The sequence below is a fragment of the Manacus vitellinus genome, unplaced genomic scaffold (assembly GCF_001715985.3).
Source record: "Manacus vitellinus isolate BGI_N305 unplaced genomic scaffold, ASM171598v3 scaffold_3_pilon, whole genome shotgun sequence".
In the NCBI taxonomy this organism is placed as follows: domain Eukaryota; kingdom Metazoa; phylum Chordata; class Aves; order Passeriformes; family Pipridae; genus Manacus; species Manacus vitellinus.
In genome coordinates this window covers 31,168,927-31,190,373 of record NW_021940535.1, presented here as the reverse complement: position 1 = coordinate 31,190,373, position 21,447 = coordinate 31,168,927, and the positions used below count along the sequence as shown (strand labels likewise).

General features: G+C 37.2%; 1 protein-coding gene across 5 annotated transcripts in view; it reads left to right on the top strand.

Annotated features, from left to right (window-relative positions):
* PPP1R9A (protein phosphatase 1 regulatory subunit 9A) overlaps positions 1-21,447 on the top strand; it is a 169,894-nt gene that overhangs the window by 119,493 nt on the left and 28,954 nt on the right. For all 5 annotated transcript variants that reach the window (XM_018075361.2, XM_018075362.2, XM_008921191.3 and 2 more), the window contains exons 6-8: positions 6,406-6,541; positions 14,701-14,856; positions 20,319-20,372. In XM_018075361.2, coding sequence (XP_017930850.2) covers positions 6,406-6,541; positions 14,701-14,856; positions 20,319-20,372 — 346 coding nt within the window. The remainder of the gene's footprint in view (positions 1-6,405; positions 6,542-14,700; positions 14,857-20,318; positions 20,373-21,447) is intronic.

The following is a 21,447-nucleotide window of genomic DNA, read 5'->3' as shown; positions in this document are numbered from 1 at the left end:
CTGTGTTGGGATACAGCCAGGCTGTCTGGGAGAGATGGATTTGATTCTTAACCTCCACTCTCAGAGGAACAGAGCAATGTAAGGACCAGAATCTGGAGAGGTGCCAAAATATTGAATGCCTTGGCTAATTTTTAAGTACTCTTGAGTAAAGCTAATGTGTCAGTGAGGCCCTATATTAGAATTGATTTCTGTGGGAATAATTAATCTAAGTGCATTATTATTAGTATGTGGGTTTTTTACATGACTTTCTAATCGTCTGACTCAATATCCATTTAGTGTTGATACCAGAATAGCTTATCAGAGGCTTGTATCCAATATGCTCTGGGGACACTGCTGAGGCTTTTCAGGCATGTGAGCTATTACTTTGCTGCTCACCCACCAGCACCACTGATACCATTGCTGGCCTAGAAGGCCAACCACATCCTGGTTGGCATCAAGGGAGGAATGGCCATCAGGTTGAGGGAGGTTGTTCTGTCCCTCTACTCTGCCCTTGTGAGACCCCACCTGGAATACTGCATCCAGCTCAGGGGTCCCCAGCACAAGAAAGACACGGACCTGTTGGAGCAAGTCCAAGGAGGGCCACAAAGATGATCAGAGGGATTGAGCACCTCTCCTGTGAAGACAGTTTGAGAGTGCTGGCGTTGTTCAGCCTGGAAAAGAGAACATTCCGGCGAGACCTTACAGTAGCCTTCCAGTACTGAAAATAAAAAATAGGGAGAGTGACTTTTTACACGGACAGATGAAAAGGACAAGGGGGAACAATTTGAAACCAAAAGAGGAGAGATTTAGATTAGATGTTAGGAATAAGTTCTTCACTCAGAGGGTAGTGAGGCACTGGAACAGGTTTCTCAGAGAAGTCGGGGATGACCTGTCCCTGAAGTGTTCAGGGCCAGGTTGGATGGGGCCCCAATCTAGTGAAAGGTGTCTCTGCTCATAGTGTGGTCCTTTCCAACCCAAGCTGGTAAGTTGGAGTCACGCTGTCTGTCTTTAAATTCAAGGTAGCTTACTTTATCCTGGGTCTGTACACAAGGATGGAGGCTGCAGAACTTCTGCACAACAGTTCAGCTTACTGGCAACTCTGTCTCTAGGGTCCTTGAAGGCTCTTCCCCAGAGTTTGTTTGTCTGTGCTGGCTTTACATAGCCAGCATCCAGCACTGGACAGGTTACCCTCTCAGATGTTTCCTATGTATGATAACTTCATCAGTCATTGCTCCTTTCATTGGCTGATGGTTGTCACTTTGTTGTGTTACTTTGGGTGCTGATCTCCAAGCAGAGTTGTTCATGTTTGTTAGTTTTGGTTCACTACCTTCACTCACCTCCAGGCAAACCTTTTTTATTTCCTTCTATCGGTCACCCTCAGTTCCTCTTGGTTCCAGCTAGTAGCTTTAAAGATTGCTGTGCACATGCTTGTCTCTGGTGCAAGGGAGAGCTGGGTGGAGTAGGCACCATTAGCAAGGTTGCAGGTGAGGCTAGAGGGGCTAACAGGTGGGACTGCTATTCACAGGATCTTCAACAGCCTGGAGGAATGAGCTGACAGAAACATTACGATGGAAGGGCAGATGTGAGTCCTGTATCTGAGGCAGCATATCCCTGTGTAACACTGTGAGCTAGAGAGCAGCTGTGCAGGCAACACTCTGAGAAGAGGTGGAAAGAGCCATCTTCAGTCTAAAGAAAAGAAAGAGATGCCAGGCATCTTACTGCTGTCTCAACTACCTTCCAGGAGGTAGAAAGGGTAAACCCAGGTTCTTTGTACTCTCAGTACAGGGACAGGATAACAGGCAATGAACAGAAGTTGCAGCAAGGGTGATTCTGCTCAAGGCCATGACAAAGTTGGCCTTGCTTTGAAGTCAGGGGCTTAGGGTAGACCAGAGTCTCCTTCCAACCTAAATTATTCAATGATAGGAAGAGTCTTTATGAGTTTTAGATCATTTTATCTGAAAAACTGTAGTGGAAGCTCACAGGCTGTGAATTCCTTATGTGTAGTCAGTGACTTCTGCAGTTGACTGGTGTTTAGGAGGGGTTGATCTTGTTCATGAAACCCAGAAAAATTGCAGCTTGTGCTGCTGTGACTAAATAAAACTGCCTTCTTAACACAGTTCACACTCCTTTTAGCACTTTGGATTAATTATATGGCTGTTATCGTAATGGAAGAAGCCAGAGTAGGTAATTGAAGACATCTTGAAATAAATGAGATAAATGGTAGCAGAAGCAGCATCAGAGAAAAACCATTTTTAAAACCATTTTTAAAATCATAGAATCATAGAATGGTTTGTATTGGAAGAGACCTTAAAGATCATCTAGTTCCAACTCCCCTGCCATGGACAGGGACACCCTCCACTTGAGCAGGTTGCTAAAGCCCCATCCAACCTGGCTTTGAACACTTCCAGGCATCCAACTGTTAAACTCCCCCAAATACAATGAATTTTACTGTATATTTTTATTGACCACACTGTATTTTAGAAAGGCAAACTCCCTATTCTTTATTTCTTAGAATGAGTTCACTGGATTCTTACATGATTTTTGTTGAATTTAAGGGAACCATGCTAAATTATTTTTAACTAAGCAGTTAATGCCTGAAGTATTTTTAGGACAAATCATTAACCCAGGTCATTAAAAATCTGTGCTGCAGAACTTCAGTTTTCCATCACAGATTTGGTGCCTTCACAATTTTTTTTAGTACCAAAGTTATTTTCAAAGTGGAAATATTTTTGATTTAATCCTTGTAATAATGTTTCTGATTCCCATAGTTGGTAAAAAACATAAGTTATCTACTATTATTTCAAGAAGCACAGGTCTGCAGATCCTCATTTAATAAAAGCTAGAAATATGCAGAAAGCTGTGTATCAGGTGTGCTGTAAAATATTTAAATCATGGATTTCAGGAGATGTAGGAGTTGCTGACAGTTTCACTAGAATACTTTTCATAACCACCACTACTGTAATTAATTTTCAATTTCTCAAGGCACTGAGTGCCATGATCTAGTAAATGGACTGGATTTGGACCAAGGGTTGGACTCGATGATCTCGGAGGTCTTTTCCAACCCAATCGATTCTATGATTCTATGATTCTATTCTATGATTCTTTTAGATATTCTTAAATCCAAGATATAGTCAAATATTAATTATATTCCTGTCTCTGTCCCTGTTTATTTTAACCACAAACACAAAGAATATTTCACAGCTGGTAATTCAACTAAATTCCATCTAACTCTGAATATCAAGGTCAGTTTATACCCTGCTTCTCTCTCTCTTTTTTGCTCACATCAGAAATAATCAGTAAGGATCTGAGATTTAGTACAGTGATGGGAGTATCACAGATTCGCTGGGTTTTATTTTACATTTGCTGGCTTTAATAATTAAGAGGAATGTTATTGTGGTGTGGTTTAAAGGCTTTAAAACCCTCATTTATCTCATATCCAGAAACATAACCATCATCGTAAATATATTACTGTTGATAGAATTTATAGTTCTTTCTTATATTACTTTTGGCCCTTGAGACTAATTAATCAAGTCTGAAATGCATGTGCTTAATTTTGGGTGGCAAGAGTAATTTGAAAAATATAATTAGCCCCTTCGTTGAAGTGTGCGTGTTATGGTTCAGTGACTAATTTTCTGGTCAGTGAATCACAACCTTATGTCTCTTTCTCATATTTAAACACTTCAGATTATGATAGTTCTTGTATTTAAAGCCATTCTATGCATAAAGATCTAATTCAGGCTTAGAGTTTTAATAACTGCCTTTGCTTCATGGTTTTCTAAGAGAGTAATATTTATTCATCTGCCTTTAAATTTAAACTTTATGGCTTATCTTAGTTACAAGTTAATTATATGCATCATGGTATTCTAAAGGTCATGGAATAGGTTTAGTTTGCTTGCTAAAAGCTGTAATTGCTGGCAACATAGTATTTATTCCATTTTACAAATTTACAGTTCTTTATCTAGAACTGACATCAGTCATAGATTGAATGCTTCTAAAAATTTATTTTCAGACACTTTGGAAATGTCTCACTCTAAAGCAGTAAATTGTATGAAGATAAAACATTCCTTATGTATTTCTGTTTTGGAAAACATTTGCTTTAAACTTTGTCATTGCTTGGAGGCTTTTATTAATGTATCATCTAACAGCTTCAGGTATCACTGAGGAACTTCATTTTGACATGTGATTCCAGCCTTGAAAATCACATCACTGTGAACTGTAAGTGGCTTTGGCATGAGAAGAAAAATTCAATTAATAAGGTTTTTACATCCTACCTAAATTTGTCTGTATGAAAAAATAATTACATTACAGTCTAATGTGTTAAAACCACTCCTGAATAATCGGGAGTTACCAGACTTGAGATGCATTACATATTGTCTGTTCGAAGTTTTCAGTGTACAAAAATGATTATATGAAGTATTTAGAGTCCCTTTCCAAGGGAGGGGTATTATTAGGCAGAGGGCCGGAGGGAATACAATATTTGCATCACTTTGCGTGGTTCCCTGATTTGCCACATTGCTGATCTCCCTTGTGTATACAAACAGGGTGCTCTCTCTACTATGTGTAAGTAATATACTCATGCAAAATGTTGCTTAAAATGTTTGTTTAAAATAGAAGTTATTTTTTTCCCTTTTTACTTTTAATCTGTTTTTACATTAGAGGAGATAAACACATAGCAAATATGGGTTAAATAATTTTTACCTTATGTAGTAATACCTAAAGTTCATTGTTCCTCCCAGTTGAGTCTGAATACATGACTGGTTTAATCTTTGTAATACTTGGCTCTAAAATTAAAAATCAGAGGAAACAGGATCTGTCTATGAGTCAGTATGCAGAACAGATGAAGTGTAAGGGCCATGAAGAAACATTCTTTTTCTTTCAGCCCAACATCTTAATCATTACTGAGAACTAACGTCATATTTTGTAATAGTGGGATATGAGTGCAAAACTGTGATATGTTTTGATAAGGATTAAAATGCTGATGTTATTGTCTTGATTTTGTTCCAGTTTCTGCTGTATTTTCTATTAATGTTTTTAAGCTAACGCACTTTCTTGACAATTATTTTCAGAGCACCTTGTGTCATTATTTCAAAGGTAGTCACTCATTCTCACCTTTCTTATCCTTTTGGAAGAAAGTACTGACTCGGATGTTTTGATGATGTTGAAATAATCTCCAAATTGTAGTCCTTTCTGTATGCCTGACTTCATAGAGTCTGAAAAATTGTTTGGCTTAGGAAATGGACCCAGGGTCATCCATTCATGAGAAGTTGGATGACAAATCCCAAGGGCTTTTAACAGTGATAGGCAGTACTAATGAAAAGAATTTTCATACATGGGATATAATGCACATTTCGGCCTCTCCTTCAAATAATAAATTAATCATTTGAGCCAAATGTTGTGGAAACAAGTAATTTACCATATGCAGTATCTCAGTGTCACCTTATTGTGCTTTTTAGCTCCACATAATACTTCTTTCATCTGTAATTACCCAGTTGTCTTTCTAGCCTGCTAAGAAAATATTCCTTCAGCTTGACATCTTTAAAGTGTGCTTTTATTCAGTTGTTTACAGTGTGTTGGTCCTGTGTAATGGGTGTTTATCATTAGTTCTATAGATAGCAATATATCTAATTATGGTTATGCCACTGTGCTGAGAAAAAAAGCTACAGTCCAAACCAATTCTGAGTTCCAGTTGCAGAAAGCAGGATTAGGAAGCAGTTTTGTAAGTCTCAACCAAGAAAGAGGCACTTCCCTTGTCTTTTGTTAGGCCAAAGAAATGTGCTCCCAATGTTCAGCAGTAGCTAACAGTGGAGAAAAACATTTCTTAGCAACCGAAGTTCATGAAATAAAAGACAAATTAAAATGCGGCTTAAAATTATGGAAGTAGCATCTGTCAGATTTAAAAATGTGAAAATAGGTTCTCTTTTATAGACAGGAGAAAGACAAATATAAAAGCTCAGAAACAGAAGATAAATTCTAAGTCAAGGTGGAAAAGTTACTCTGGTGTACGTACCTTTCACTATAAGCTGCCAGAAGTGCGCCTTGTGCTGTTACTATATATCTGTAAGAGTCTGGTCTAATGCAGCCTTCTGGGAAATACATGGCTCTAAAGGGAATGGAAGTGATGATACTTTTAAAAAAAAATTGTTCTGCTCTAGGTCTGTGTCTGTAACTACTGAAGTTTGGAGTGAAGGCTTTAGTGGTCGCTCCTGTTTTCCCCTTTCTGTCATGTGACCAGACCTGTCATGGTCTGATCACCCCTAGTCCTGCACACAGTGCCCTTCTGACAAATGTCATCCATAGAACATATTTGAAACAATCCCAGCTACATATCTTCGGAGAAAAAGGCTACCCTCTGTACTAGACACAGCTAAAATGGTAGAACTTTGGTAAACAATAGGAGTAATATTTTTTCACTAATTTTTTGTATAGGTTTGTAATTGGACGAGAAAAACCGGGACAAGTGAGTGAGGTTGCGCAGCTGATTAGCCAAACTCTAGAACAAGAACGCCGCCAGAGAGAGCTGCTGGAGCAGCATTATGCACAGTATGATGCAGATGATGATGAGGTAACAGAATGACTAGCGTTTCACTGTTTGGTGTTTTTTGATGTTCCATTTTCTATTCCTGACTCCTTCTTTTTAATTATCACTTAGAGGTCAGCTTCTGGACCTCTCCATTACCTTTGCTGCTGATTTTCACAGATTGATGATGAATCTTATTTGAAGAACAAAGTTACAGGAAAGCTTTTCATCATGGATTTAATGTTTTGTTCCAGAAGAGCATATAACAAATTGGTTGATGCTTCTCTAGTCACTGCTCTTCCTCTGAAAGCATATACCTTTCTGAAATAAGGGAATAAAGTTTGTTTAGTTGTGCACTCAAACATTAGATTTTTGTGAAAACTGGTAGAAGTTGCCTTCTGACTTTTAGAGGGGTTAAGGAAGTTTTAGACCTTTTTTTGTTTTTCTGGAAGAGTTGATGTTCTTAATTCAGAACGTTTTCTGAAAATTCTGGCTAAGACCCCTCCTTCCACACACTGTTTTTTGTTTCTGTGTGAACAGATATTCCACAGGATAGAGAATTAATCTAGCTTGTCTGAAGTCTAGATTCATGTTCACAATTAGTGCCTGATGTCCCAATACAGTGGTTTTGAAACTAACAACTTCATGCAGTAGATTTTCCATAGTTTCTTTGCATTCTCTTAAAATTCCTAATATGCCTAAATACCAAGATACTTGAATAATATTATTTGAAATGTCAGATTCCACGTCTTAGTGTGTTTTTGTCCTGGGCCAGATTTTTTATTATATTTGTGTAAGGAAACCATAAAGAAGGGGAAATGCATGCTATGCATTTATTTCAGTTTAGTTTTTCTTTTTAGAAAAGAAATACTCTTGATATAAAATCAGGATACACTTGGATTTTGAAACATGCTGTTAAACTAACAATAGGTCAGAACAATCAGAAGTGTCCCAACAGACTAAGTAAAAATCCTGTCTAGCCCCAGTAATGCTTTCACTTACTTTAATTTCCACTGATATTAAAAATATTTTAGTATGTTTTAAAATTAATCATGTCACAGGGACATATTTAACTCTTCTAAATAAAATTGTACTCGTCAATATACATGCATATGTGTGTGTGCCTGTGTGAGGCCACAATGGCTGGAAAATCCATATCCTCTCTGTTCGCTCCTCAAACTACAGAAACAAGTCTTCTAACTTCTGTTTAGTCTAGAATTAAATTCAAGATAAGTTTCTTGAAGCAGCTCTGTTATCTCCTCAAAACCAAAATGGAGACAACTAGCCTTTGGAGTAAGACTTACCATAACTCATCACAGCGTGCTGGAGATGTCAGGGTTCAAAGACCTGCGATACCATCTTATTGTGAACATAGTCTGATAGCTTTCATATTGGCAAGGGAGGTGTGTCCCAAGTGCCTGATGATCAGATCTTTCTTGGTTTGTGGGTGTGGGGCTGAAGGCAGACCTGTGTGAGTAATTGATGTGTCACACCTTTTATCTATAGGATGCATCCACCTGTAAAAAACCTGAAAGGTTTGTGTTTCTTACCTTCATGCACCATACAGGTGGTGTTACTCAAGATCAGGAAAAAAAACCTGTTGTTAAAACCATATAGATCAATACTGATCCTGGAAGTACTTCAGCATTCAATAGGGATTGTTGCTGTGAGGATGCTTATGGTAACACTGTCATACTGATGACCATGCAAGTGTTTCTCAGTACAATAGTGAAAGAGGACAAGGATGAGTAGGCATTAGTAGGTCTCAGGTACCTTTTGTGATGTGTCTTGTTGTCCTTCAGTTCAGTGGTTACGAACTCTTAAGTCCTGTTCACTGCATACATTTTTACCACAAAAATACTAGATGCACAAAGTGTTTTCTACTGGTAGAGTCTTTGCATCATAGAGAGTTTTTCCCTGATTTTTCTCTAATTAAGAGAGTTAAAGGTATCTTCTCTTATTGTAGCACTACACTGAGGATGATGACCATCTCTGTGACCATGATGTGCTTTTTGGGCGTTAGTGTTTGCAGTGCAAAGGTGACTTTTGTGCAGTATATGAGGAAAGGAGGAAAAAGAAAGGAAAAGACATCTAGCAGGGGAGATCCAAATGATCTCATCAATGATTACTTTTGGAAGAAGGAATTAAGTCTGAGAGCAAATCAAGTACTTGAGTTCTTAAAAACTGCATTGGGATCACTGAAGGTTGTACCTTTTTCCTACTAGATGCCATATATACATTTGAGAATATATATTTGGGAGATGGTGGTAAACATTATCAGAATAGCTGCTGGGGTTTAGTTACTAAAGTATGCAATGCAGTATGTTTCCTTTCTTAATTAAGAGACTTACCAGAAATAGATTATATTGGAAACCTACAATAATCCTGAATATTATTATTTTTTTTGATCACCTGACTGTGCCATCCAAGTAAACTCATGCAACTTGTACCATTCCCACACAACTGACATGAAGTTAGCTATGATCTAATGCACATTAGCCACAGTTCAAAGACATTTTTGGTCACCACAAGGACTTCTGCTCCATTTACTGTCAAATATGAGTATTACTACTTTGAGCTTACCTTGCTCTCAACAAATATGACTGGGTTTATGTTGCTCTATGCGACACCACTGCCAGCCCTTCTTTGTCTCTGGTAAGCAGGGCTTCTTTTGGGCAAGAAAATTTCAGTTTACACTGTCTGAATGAATGTTTACAAATGTACAAAAAACCCTACCCTTTTGAGTCCATTTCATCAAATTGTGATTCTGACTGCATGGAGTTCAGGAGTATTTGGATTGCCAGTGTAAGAGGTTTTGCATTGAGGTGGCACAGAATTATACAGGATTTGCTCAGTCTTAGAGCTGTCAAATCATCCTATTAATTTTCATACAGTCCTTAAAATATGGTAAATGGATCTCCAGGTACAGTGCTGCATAAATAAACAAGAAAATTATTTTTATTCAACCCTCCTTTGAGGCTGCCAAATGCTGAGGCTCAGAGACTTTACTACAAGGACAGCAATAACCTATCTGTTTTCCGGAGCAGGAAATAAGTGATCAGTGTTTTGAGTCCTGGAGTCACTGCACATGACTGTGTTTGCTAGAGCTGGTCAAATCACAGGAAGAGAGTATGTGTCAGGCATGTGCAAGTTCTGGTGTTTTATCTTGCTGTGCCACCAGCTGGCTGAATTTCCTCTGTTTTGAAACTGCTGACAGTCTTCATAGCCCAAGGAGCATCTAGGTATTTTAGAAGAATCCAAGTTCCTTAAAAAAGCAGCATTTTGAGATAGTTTTGATTTCTGCCAACCAGTCGACACTGGACTTGAGTTAGATACTAAATTTAGAGACACATGTTAGCCTGCTGTAACTTCTCATTCCATTACCTTGCAGAAGTGTTACATGACAGCCATTTTTTGGCAAAGATTCACACTAATAGACATAATGTTTCTAAAATATATATCATTTACTATATAAATAAGACTGGAGAAAACATAACTTACTGTATAAATGCCCTGCATTCCTGCATTTGAGAACCTGCTGTTACCATGGGCTGCAGGTTGTCACAGGATTGTAGGATGCTTTCAGATGCTCCTTCATTAAAGTTTTTGCATGGAAACTCAAAAATCTTGTGCAGAACTGATGAACACTAAAAGAAAAGTGATGCTCACAATGGGATCTGTGCCAAGACTAGCAGGATAAATGTGCAATAGCTTAAAATTTGTTGTTAAGCTCCCACGAACCAGTAGTACCAGTTATTTCTTGACTATGATGTATGGTAGGCAGCATTGGCATTTCTTGATGAGTCTGTGCTAACTACTATAAAGCTAGGAGAGTATGTTGCCTCTAGATAGCTTGTTGCAGAGTTTACTCATCACTAGTTTGTCTAGCTTCCTAAAGTCCCATATCCTTTTGATTTGTTGTATCCTGTCAGAAAATAAAGCTCAAAGGCTTTGAAGTAGGCACTGTCTTTGTATTTCCTACTTAGTGTGCTAAGTATGACCTGAATCTGTATCCTTGACTAAACCCTTTTGAATTCCTTGTGTTAACACAGTGTTCTGTGCACGAGTCAAATTCTGACATTTCTTGGAATTTTAATTTGAACTTGGCATTATCTTCTTCATGTTCTGCAGTGAGTGACAAAATTACATAGAGCAGATGACCTGTTCCCCTGAAGGCTGCATATGGTGATGCAGAATGTGAAATTAATAAGATATTACAGAATTCTGTTCACTGGCCACAGACAAGTAGTTTAATGCAAGTGGTGTTTTAATATATCTTAATATCATTAATAGTCATATGAATATTTTTTCTTTTTAAATTTTCATTCATCAGGACATTCTGAGAGCAAAGCAACATTGGAACCATTGAAGCAAATCTTGACACATGCAAAAAGAAAAATGTCGCAGTGTGCTTGAATGTTTAGCACCCAAAGAATACATTTGCTAAACCAGATCTTTCAGAGAGTACGTTTTTTCCAACATCATTAATATGACACATTCCCGTAAAAGCAATGATTAAACTATACCATTAAATTTTTCTTCGCTCTTTTGGAAGCATTAAGTATGAGCCATCAAAAAAAAAATCAAATGAAAAGATGGGCTTGAGTTATTTTTATAGTTCCCTGATTGTGGGAGAGTTTCAGCAGGATCAAAGATGTAGCTTGATGCAGCCTTTGTTATGGTGATTTGGGGAAGGTCTGTCTGCATTATCCTGGCTGGTGCTGCTGCTCTTTCTTTCTGCTTGAGAGTGTTAGGCCTATTTCAGGAATTTACAAGGCAGTTAAACAATGCAAGCAACACATTTGCCATGTACAAGTGGAAAATTGCAGCTCATATTGATAATTTCATGCTATTAGCTGTGATAGCATATAGCAAAATGGAATGGCTAGTATCAGAACCTATTGCTTTGGATGGTATAAGCTTAAGCCCTAGGTGCTACTGAAATGAGAAATGGGGCTTTTGCATGGATGAATTTTGCTCAGCAACACAGAATGAAGAGTCCGAGATTTTCCTTCAAGACCATGTAAGTTTTCATTGACTATTGAATAAAAAAATACTATTATTGTTGTCAGCTAAGAAAACAAAATGTATTGCAGGAAACCTCAGGGAGTTACAGCAACAACTGTTCTCTTACAGGACTTTGTTATTTTGAAGTAATAAAAATTTTTTCTGTGCCTTACTGCTTCTTGTAAAATACTGAATTTCCCATTCCAGCTTACTGGCACTGTCTGAACAACCTTCTGGTAGTTTCATGTGAAACAAAAGTCAGCAGAGATAATTTTTTTCCGGGAAAGTATGTTCCATGTAATTCATGATGTATATTTTCTTAATGTACACATTGGTTCTTTTGAACTTGTAATTTGTTTTTCATGTGACTGTAAGATGAAGTCCCTTCCTTTTGAAGATGAAAGCAAAAGTCCCATTTATTTCTGTGTTCTGTAATGTGTTTGTGTCATCCTGTTGTCATGTTTACCTGAGCGGTGCTTTGCTTTGACAAGTACTTTTTTCATTAATTGAAGCAAAAATGACTGTGCTCATTGACACTCATTATGTACAATTTGAAGCAAGATTTTCCTTTGTGTTCATTTTTAACTGCCTGTTGTTCCTCTTCAAACACTCAGGCTCCTGAGCCCAGTAGAATATTGCCTGCTCTTGAATTTTTTCCCTATAATTTAGTTCTTCATGTGTGTTCATTTTTCTTTTTGTATTCGATAATTCTTTTTAGTTTAAGTCTTTGGAGAAATCAGTTTTAACTAATTTCATTTGTTTTATTATTTTGCCAAAATTGATAAATGTGATTTGGATTTTGCATTAAATTAATAATTCCTTTAAAATACACATGTAGCTGAGCTAGATCTGGGTTCTTTTACGTAAACAGGGCATAAGTTTGCTGCTTAATGATCCTGTTTCTGCCTCCTCTTTGCATGCTTCAGAGATTTCCTTGCTACTGCTAATGGACCTGCCAAGATGTTTTTTTGAACTTACAACCTATAGTTGTGTATTACCTTAGAGATTTTTTTTAGGGATAATAACTGCAGAATCAATAGTCCATGGACTGTTAATATTTTGTCCACACAATAATTCATTTCACTGAATTTTCGCTGCGATTTTAAGAGTTAGTTGTTCTGCTTCTGGTTGCCCTGACAGTATGTAAAGGTAGTGTTATGCTCCTGAAAAAAGCCAGGGGAGTTAGTAGTCAAATTTTCTGTTTAGAAGGAACTGCAAATAGCCACAGGGAATAAAATAGAAACAGAAGTTACTACAACTGTAGTGTGACAGAAGATTTTTGTGTGAGTGTATGATATCTAGACATACAGAATGCTAAATTTAATTTCAGGTGTTTTTTTGTTTAGTTGTAATCCTTACATGCCTGAAAACTCCAGTGAGATGGATTATGTTGTTTTTTGCTTCTGTTTTAAGAAGCAAAACCAGCTGTTAACCTTTTTTGTTGAAGACTACTGTGATTCTTAGTCATACATTCTTAGTACATATCAAGTATATAAAATAAGTGGATACTGTTTGTTTCATTGGAGAATATGTTACTATATACAGAAGTCGAGATAGTTCGCCTGAAAAGTGCCTCACTTTACAGTGATGTTTAAATATGGATGGGTTGTGCCTGTTGGTGACTTACCTTCTTTTTGGTAGTTCTTTTACTGTCAGAAAATGTTACTGAATAATGTTATACCTTCTATGTGTTCTGACTTAGTTTATTTTTAAAAAACTTTAATGGTTTTTTAAAAAAAAAGAATATAGATTTTTCATGATCTTTAGAGGTCCATCCTAACTCAAACTATTCTATGATTCTTCCTGCTACTCCTCAAAGAAATGGTACTATTTTATTGTGGGTATATCACCTTGTTGTTGGATGCATACATGTATCTTTTCTGTCTGTGTGTACTTGTGCACCTGGATTTAACATGCTTCCATGCACTGCTTTTTAGTTGAGAGAGATTCACATAAGCCTTAACAAAACTGGGAAACTAAACTAAGGTAGGATCTGGGATTTGAACTGTTTTTCAAACCTGTTGTTTTGAGAAGTCCTTTTGTCAAAAAAAAATGACAATAATAGACAATTTTAGTGCTACAGGGAATGTATTTCTGATAATATGTTTCTTCATATAAGGAACTGAAAGCTCATGAACAAAAACTTGAGTAGTTCTGTCAAAATTTTGGTGGTGTTACTGTATAAACGTAAGAAAGACTGCACCCCTTCCCCCACACCTCCTTTTCCATGTATTTATTGAGTCCCAAGCTTTATAAATCCAGATGTGGTCCTGGGGGAAGTGTGTGCTTTATAACGTGTTTGCACAGCCAGCAGACTGTGATCCATAGGTGATGCGCTCCAGCTTCCAGAGGGAGCCCCACGGAAGGGAGGTGGTACCACCCGCCTTAGATATGGGGAGAGATGAGCACAGGAATACGTGCAAGAGGTTGTCTAGGCAACTTGGGGTTTGATATTGCAAGCCTTTTCAATATTGTTTTGTTTTATTTTGTTTACTCTTGAAATACTGATTGCAGCTTATGATTTTTTAAAATTGTTTTGTCAGCAAATTGTACACAGCTCATGGTTTACCAGCTCAAGAAAAACCCACCTTTTCAGTTTAAAACTAGCTCAAAGCAGCTCCTTATTCAGGACGAACTCTGATTTCAGTCTCTGAACTTGTCTCTAACACTCAGTTTCTTTTTCCTACTGTTGTCTTTCTGTGTGGGTGTGACTTTTCTATCATTAATTTGTTTATAAAGAACAAACCAATGAATTTTCAAATTCACCATGGAATATCACTGGAGAATTACTTCCTCCAGTTGACTTTACCAAAGACCAATCAAGATCCTGTTGGTCCTATTCTTTTATTTCTGTTTGGAAAAGATTTCTTGTTAAATCTGAAATAAATTTGGAGGGTTCTTCCTACGGAAAAGAGGTCTCACTTGGAAAGTGAAAACATTGAAATACAGAACCAGTAATGCTTAAGAACTAAATTCTTATTGCTTAAGATGCTATTTTCTCTCTTAATGTACCGAAATACTACTGTGGAGTTGTATTTTGTCTCGTAGAATTCATAAGTACTGGGGTTATAGTCAAAGAAAAAGATAACCTTTATTGTATGCAAAATGCTGGCTTTGCACAGTAGCTTAATTATTCTTTGAACAGTCTCTGCCTAATTAGAGGATAACTGGAATTTCTTAAATACTGTAAAATTAAGACAGGGGAATATGCTACAGATGAAGAAGATGAAGACATGGGACCTGTCCTTCCAGGAGGTGACATGGCTATTGAAGTGTTCGATCTCCCTGAAAATGATGAAATGTTCTCCCCTAGTGATGTGGACACCAGCAAACTTGCTCATAAATTCAAAGAGGTACGTTACAGGTCAGAAAATACTCCTGAAATACCACATTGAATTACATTTCTAGTCATCTCATTGCTCAGAGCTTGTTTTTTCTCTTCAAAACTAGAGTTGATTTCTAGCTATTTGTATCCCAGTACTTCTGAACTACTCAAAATTTCCACTTAAAAGAAGTGGAACTATTCTTTGGAGTTGTTTTGGCAATCAGCTTTAGGGTGACTGTTGTACTGGTGGTGGATAAATTTATAAATTAACTTTTTAGTACAGAAGTTATTCTGCCTCGGCACTTAGTTTGACAAGGAAGACAAAGTGCAAGTTAATTCATTACTAGCAGATTGCTGGGGTTTGGCGTGGGTGTTTTTTTGTTGGCTTTAGTTTATTGATTAGTTGGTTTGTTGATTTTGGTTTTTGTAAGATTCCAATAAAAGATGATCAGGAAAGCAGACAGGAAATGTTAAATTTCAGTGAAAAGGGACATGTGGAGCTTATCCTATACCATTACACAGCAACTCATCAATGTACAGTAGTGTCATATGTTTAGCCATGTGTTTAGAAAGATGCCGTATTGGGGAAGCAGGCATATTTTAAGCTGGTGTTTTACTGAACTGTGGTTACAGAGTTTGTATAGCACCCACCTCTACTAAGTGTGGCTTGAATCAGTGGTGTTCGTTGTGGTTATTGAATTCATTTAACTTCACATACCGAAGTACTGAGAGACATTTCTTCTGTATTTTAGTCTATGCTTCTGATGTGGCTTCTTTTTGAGCTTTCCTGAATTCTGATGCAAATAATGATACGAAACAATGGATTTATCTAAGCTCACAGTAATGGGTTGAGTGATGGCAATAAGGAACTTTTTTTTTTCCAATACAGGAAGATGGAAGAGTTGAAAGTAGCCAGAACCTCATAGGATATTTGAGTAGCAGAACCTGGGCCGACAAAGGAGTTTTAGAATACTGAGACTCCCCTTTTTGTCCTTCTTCAATTGTCCTCTCCTCTTCCCTCCGCTCAAACCAGATATTTTAGTCTCTATAAATGTGTTGCTCCTACTCTCTAGTGAGAGTAATGTATGGAAAGTAAATGAGCAACCAGTTTTTCTCTTTTCTGCTGATACTCTTTTCAGCCGATACTCTTTTCAGCCTTTGTGTGCCTATAATTCATCATTATTTCCTGAAGTTTTTTTACTTTAGTTAATTTATAATTTTCTCACTCCATATTTCAAGTTCCAGGCTCTTAGACATATTAGTAGAACAGTTTACTTAATTTTCTAATACTTTGCATCACACATATTAATGCTTTCTCAAAGTGGTGGGAAGATGCTACCATTCTACGTGTGCAGTGGGGGTGCTGAGGCCGTGCAAACCACAGATGCAGTGATGGGCAAGAGGACCTTTGAATACATTACAAGTAAAACTATACTTAAATAAACTATGTTTCCATAAACTTGGGCTATTGCCGTACTTGAGCTTGTCCAAACTGATTTGAAGCTATTTACAGACCTGTGTGATATAATGGCCTCAAAATGCTGATGTAGAGGAGACCAGATGAAGGTACTTTGGGATCCTCAAGTGTAAGTGCAGATGAGAGCCTGAGAAGAAAACATTAAATGCTCCTGCATAAGAGCAGACTCTTTCTCACTGGCCCACGCAGTTACGAGCATGCCACTTCTGTTTCACTGGTTGTATTTAACAGTACACAGCTGTATTTTGTTGGCTGATGCAGAGTGAGTACATGTATTTTTCTTGGTATTTGCCCTGAATTCTTTAAACACTAGAGGACTTGTTCACGATCACACTGCACAAGCCCACACAGTGTTTTCTGGAATTGTATTTAAAGAACAACTGTTCGTTCTTGTTCTTACTCCAGAGATTAATGAAAGTATTAAACAAGTGGGTAGGACATAATCTTTAAGCATAATAGTTTGACCTAATTAGTTGAATTCAGTCCTTGCAATGAAAAATGTGCTCACATGTTCTGAGAGCACTCCTATTTGAAATGCCTTGCTTTTTGGAATGAAAGAAGAGAGATGGGCATTCCTGGGTCAATCATTGTACTTCTGCAAATCTTGTTTTCCTGGCTGTGGAACAGAAAAATGGGACTGATTTTTCTTAACTGCTTTGAGAGAGCTAGAAACTTTATTTTATCCGTGATGATTGAAGAGAGAGGTGTTCTGTAGGGAGAAGGGACATGTTATGTAAAAATTTGTTATTACATTTCATGTCTTAAATATATGAAAAAGGGATTGTCATTATATGCAAAAATATATATAATGATTATGTAAAAATTGTCATGGAGATTATTAGATTCTATTGCATACCTTCCTTCCCAGTGCACATGTGATATTTTAACATTTGCTAGCCTTTCATCCCTTTGTGCGCTTTGCAGTCTTAGATTAATTCAATCCATTTTTGCTCTGAAAGTTATTTTTCATAAGAAGTTTTATTGTTTTGAAGAAAGTTAATCAGCTTTTCAAGACATATTTGGATAGGAAATGTGCCAAAAATTACTTAAAATGTCCTTGTTAAAATGAAGCCATCACAATTTTATATTAACTTAAAAACCATAAAAATACAAAATAAGATGTGCCAAGAATTTGTCTGGCATTATATAGAACATGGAATAAAGATTCTGATCCCCTTTTAGGAAACTTTCTTAAAAAATTTTAGCTACGGAGTCTAGATTTGCTTGCCAAACAGTTGACCTTCCCTGTTGTTTAGTCTAACCTATAAATGTGTTAGTATTTGTCATCTATTCTGCAAGCATAATTAGTTCTTTAAAAATGTACATATCCAGCTACACATTTGTCTGTTCAGCAGAAAAGTGTCTTTTTTCCTTCTGCCTCAGTGGGATCTACTGTACCATGTACTGATTCAATGATCTGACTGGGTGCTCAGTATTTATTTTTTTAACTTAATAACAGAGAGCATAAAAATAACTGTTAGAACCATCTGTACCTGAGCAAATCGTCATTTATGCAACAATGTGGAGTTTACTTGTATGTAATAATAAGCTCTTTTAAGTGCTCCTTATGGATCTGTGGGGGTTTAGAAGAGATGGGAATGGACTATCAGCAGGTAGCCTAAGGGTTTGAGTCTTGGTTTTTTGATTTCATTATTAAGTCTACAAAGGGCAAAATTTAGCTCATCCATTCTCATCAGAGAAATTTTATCTCCTCAGAGAAAAATGAGGTAGCAGAACTAAGTAGTGGGCTGGACATTTTGTAAACACCATAACATTTTTAGATGGTTCTTGAGTAATTTTTCACTACTCACAGGAATGGAATGAGAAAAAGCAGTTCTCAGTCTCTGAAAATTGCAGATCAGAGGTTGGATTGAGTGAGCTCAAAAATTGCAAGTAACCTCTTTCAAATTCTAATTAAAGTATCTCCTTAGTTTCCTCTAATATGTATATTTACAAAAAGGTACATGTCCTTCTCAGCTTCCTGGCCTACTGAGTGCAGTAGCTTCACTGGCCACTTCTTGCTGTTAAGACCAGCTCCAGGGCTGCTGAGTGCCCCGTTTCCAGCTGCACTGGCATCTCTCCATGCTGGACCAGTAGCCCTGCTCTCCTATGGCACTTCCTCAGGAACCCTCTTTGATCCACAGATTAGCTGCATGCTCCGGACGGGTTTGGTCTGGTCCCTTGCTCATTCCACCTGCCAGTGTGCCTGGTGTGCCTCCACATCTTGCGTTTCTGCAAGCTGTCACAGTCAGTGCCTGGTTTCATTTGAAATGAAATCTTACGTCTGCTCTCACTGAGCACGTGAAAAGTTGTAACACTTTTCAGTGCAAAGTAAAAAAGTAAGTGTAAGTAACATGATCTTGGGGACTAGAAGTGTTTACAGTCTCCTGTGGAGACAGCAACCAAGAAGTGAGCGTTGGAAAGAAGATTCCTAAAGTGTTCCTCAGGTGGAACTGATTGAGTCAGTGTCTCCTTTATTCTGTCCAATTAAATCAATGAAGGCTGGTTTGCAAACCAAACTGCTTCTGGGAATATGCATTTCCTGTGCCACAAGAAGGGCATTCGAGAGACTTCATAAAAAGGGAATTTCTAAATAAACTCAGCCTTTCTCAGAGATACTGATCAGCTCTGTGATAGCTCCTGTTATCTTGAAAATTTTTCCTCTCTTCCAGAAGCATTTATCCTTTGAATTACTTGCACAATTTTACTAACAACCTGGTCTTCAAGAACATAGCCTTTGCTTCACCAGAGATGATAGTTTCTAGTTCAGTACAGTGCCCTCACATACTCCATTAGATCAACATAAACTATTCCCTAAAGCTTATGTTAATCTTGTAAGAGAAGTAACCCCCGTGTAAAACATGCTTTTCTGTAACTATTCCTTCTATTTATAAATAATGGACAAAGGCCTTGTCTTCACTGCAGTGCCAACTCAGGCTGTAATTGCCCTTGCCCTCAATTCCATACCCAACACGCACAAGTCACTGATTCAGTTTAAGGGTTTGGGGCCCGTGAGAAGTTTGTCCTTGCTGCCTACTTTAAATAATAAGCAGCAGGGATTGGGATGCATGCCAGTGTTGGGTAAATGTGTATGATCATTTCCATTTGGATTAGGGTTATGCTATTGAAGTTGTGGTTCAATTCATAGTTCCGAGCATTCTTGGAGCCTGTGAATAGCAGACCTTTGGGGTAAAATTAAAGATGTTTCGGAACATTGCATATTACACTCAAAATAATAACTATTCCCTTCACAGGATCAGAGTATTGTAGGTTAATACAAAAGAAATCCCCCAGTAAGTGTGCAGGTGGATGCCAGGTCCTCCCCACCAACCCTTTCACTGTACAGATCCACTGTTGTTGTGGCACGCTGCTTGGTGGTGGAACTACAATCTTTAGCACGCTGCCGGGGCTCTTAATCTGCTTGCAATCATTTTGTGTGCTTGAATGCTCTTGCTGTTATTTACAGTTTCCCTGTGTAACTGCTCTCATTTGAGATTAGCTAACTTGAGCAGAATAACTCCAGCTAATCAGGGAGAAGTTTACCTTTTTTTTCTTGCATGAAATAAATGTGTGGAATCTTCCCTCAAGGTTTTCCTGAGTTCTTGAGTTGTTAAATCACTTATTTCCATATTTGCTTTTTTGTAACATGCCTGCTTTAATCAATGCAGTGGGACTTCCCGACAGCACTGGGACGTATTTCACATTCATATCAGAGGAGAGCAAAGCCCAGCAGGATAATATCTATTTTTTTTAAGCATAAGACATTTCGTTTTGCTAAACAGATTGGATGTTCTGATTTGAAATTATGAGTGGTTAAACAGCATCCTATCTTTAATTAGGTTGCACAGACTGAGTCATTTTGCAAGCTAGACATTTTAATTTACAATCTACTGCACTGCAGCACTCTTCAGGGCCTTCTGCTATGTAATAAGGTATTCAACTTGCAGCACAGGCTTTAAAAATACCGGAGTACTCTGTGACTTCACTTGTTTATTTTATATTTTCAATTCTAGTTGCAAATCAAACATGCAGTTACAGAAGCTGAAATTCAGAAGCTGAAGACGAAGGTAAGAATCAATATATGGTTAATACATATAATACAGTTTTCTTCATACAAAATCAAATCTGAAGACATGTATGTGGGTGGAGAAGTCAACATCCTTATGGAAGGCTGATTAAGAAGCACAGTGGCTCAGCTAAATCTTGTCTTGGTGTATATTCTATATGCAAAGTTTCAAGTAAAATCTTAAGTGCAGCTGTTAAAAGAAAATTCCAACTTTTGTAGCTTCAATTAAACATACATTTTAAGGGGTATCATAATGACTATACAGCAGATTTCTAGTGTTAAAATTGTAATGCATTTTCTCAGGTTTTAAAATTGTATTTGGATTGAATATTCAAGTCCAAGTTAGTAGGTTTTTTATTTACCAGTGATGTTAAAGTTTATTTACCAGTGATGTTTATGCTACTTTTCTTTTTTTGACATTTTAAAAAAACCTGATCTGTGTAAATGTATTTAATAGAAATTATTTTTTATATACAGAAGAAAAAGTGTTGTTATATCCTGTTGCAGTTCTATTCAAAAGATACCAGTTTAAAAGAAAACATCTCACAATCAGTTGCTAGTTATTAGATTGAATTTGCTATAGCAATAAAAATGAATTGGTTTTTTTTTGTACTAGGGTAACCTTTATGAGAACTCAGCTAATAATTCAGTTGTTCAGTAATACCAGGTTTTATAATGACATCCTGCTCTTTGAGTCTGAACACATTATAAGGGAAATAAAAACAAGATAAAGATAAAATTGAACTTCAGAAAAAGATTTTAGATTATTATTTCTTCTTAGCAGCATTTGCACTCACTATGTATTTTGCATGGTGTTTATCAAATCTGCATAAATTATTGTTAAAAACAAATTTAAAGTGCAACTGTTTTCTGTAAGGACAATTTCTATTGTAGTGTGTCAGTTCAGAAGGTCAGAAATCTTTTCTTCCTCTGCTTTCCAGTTCCAATCTAGCAATTGGAGCCACAAGGTCGATCCCTTGGGATTGTGCCGAGCCCCGTTGACTTGATAACAACAATGTGTGGGTGTAAATATTCATCTGTGCAAATTCATTTGCCAGATAAGGGTTAATGTGCCT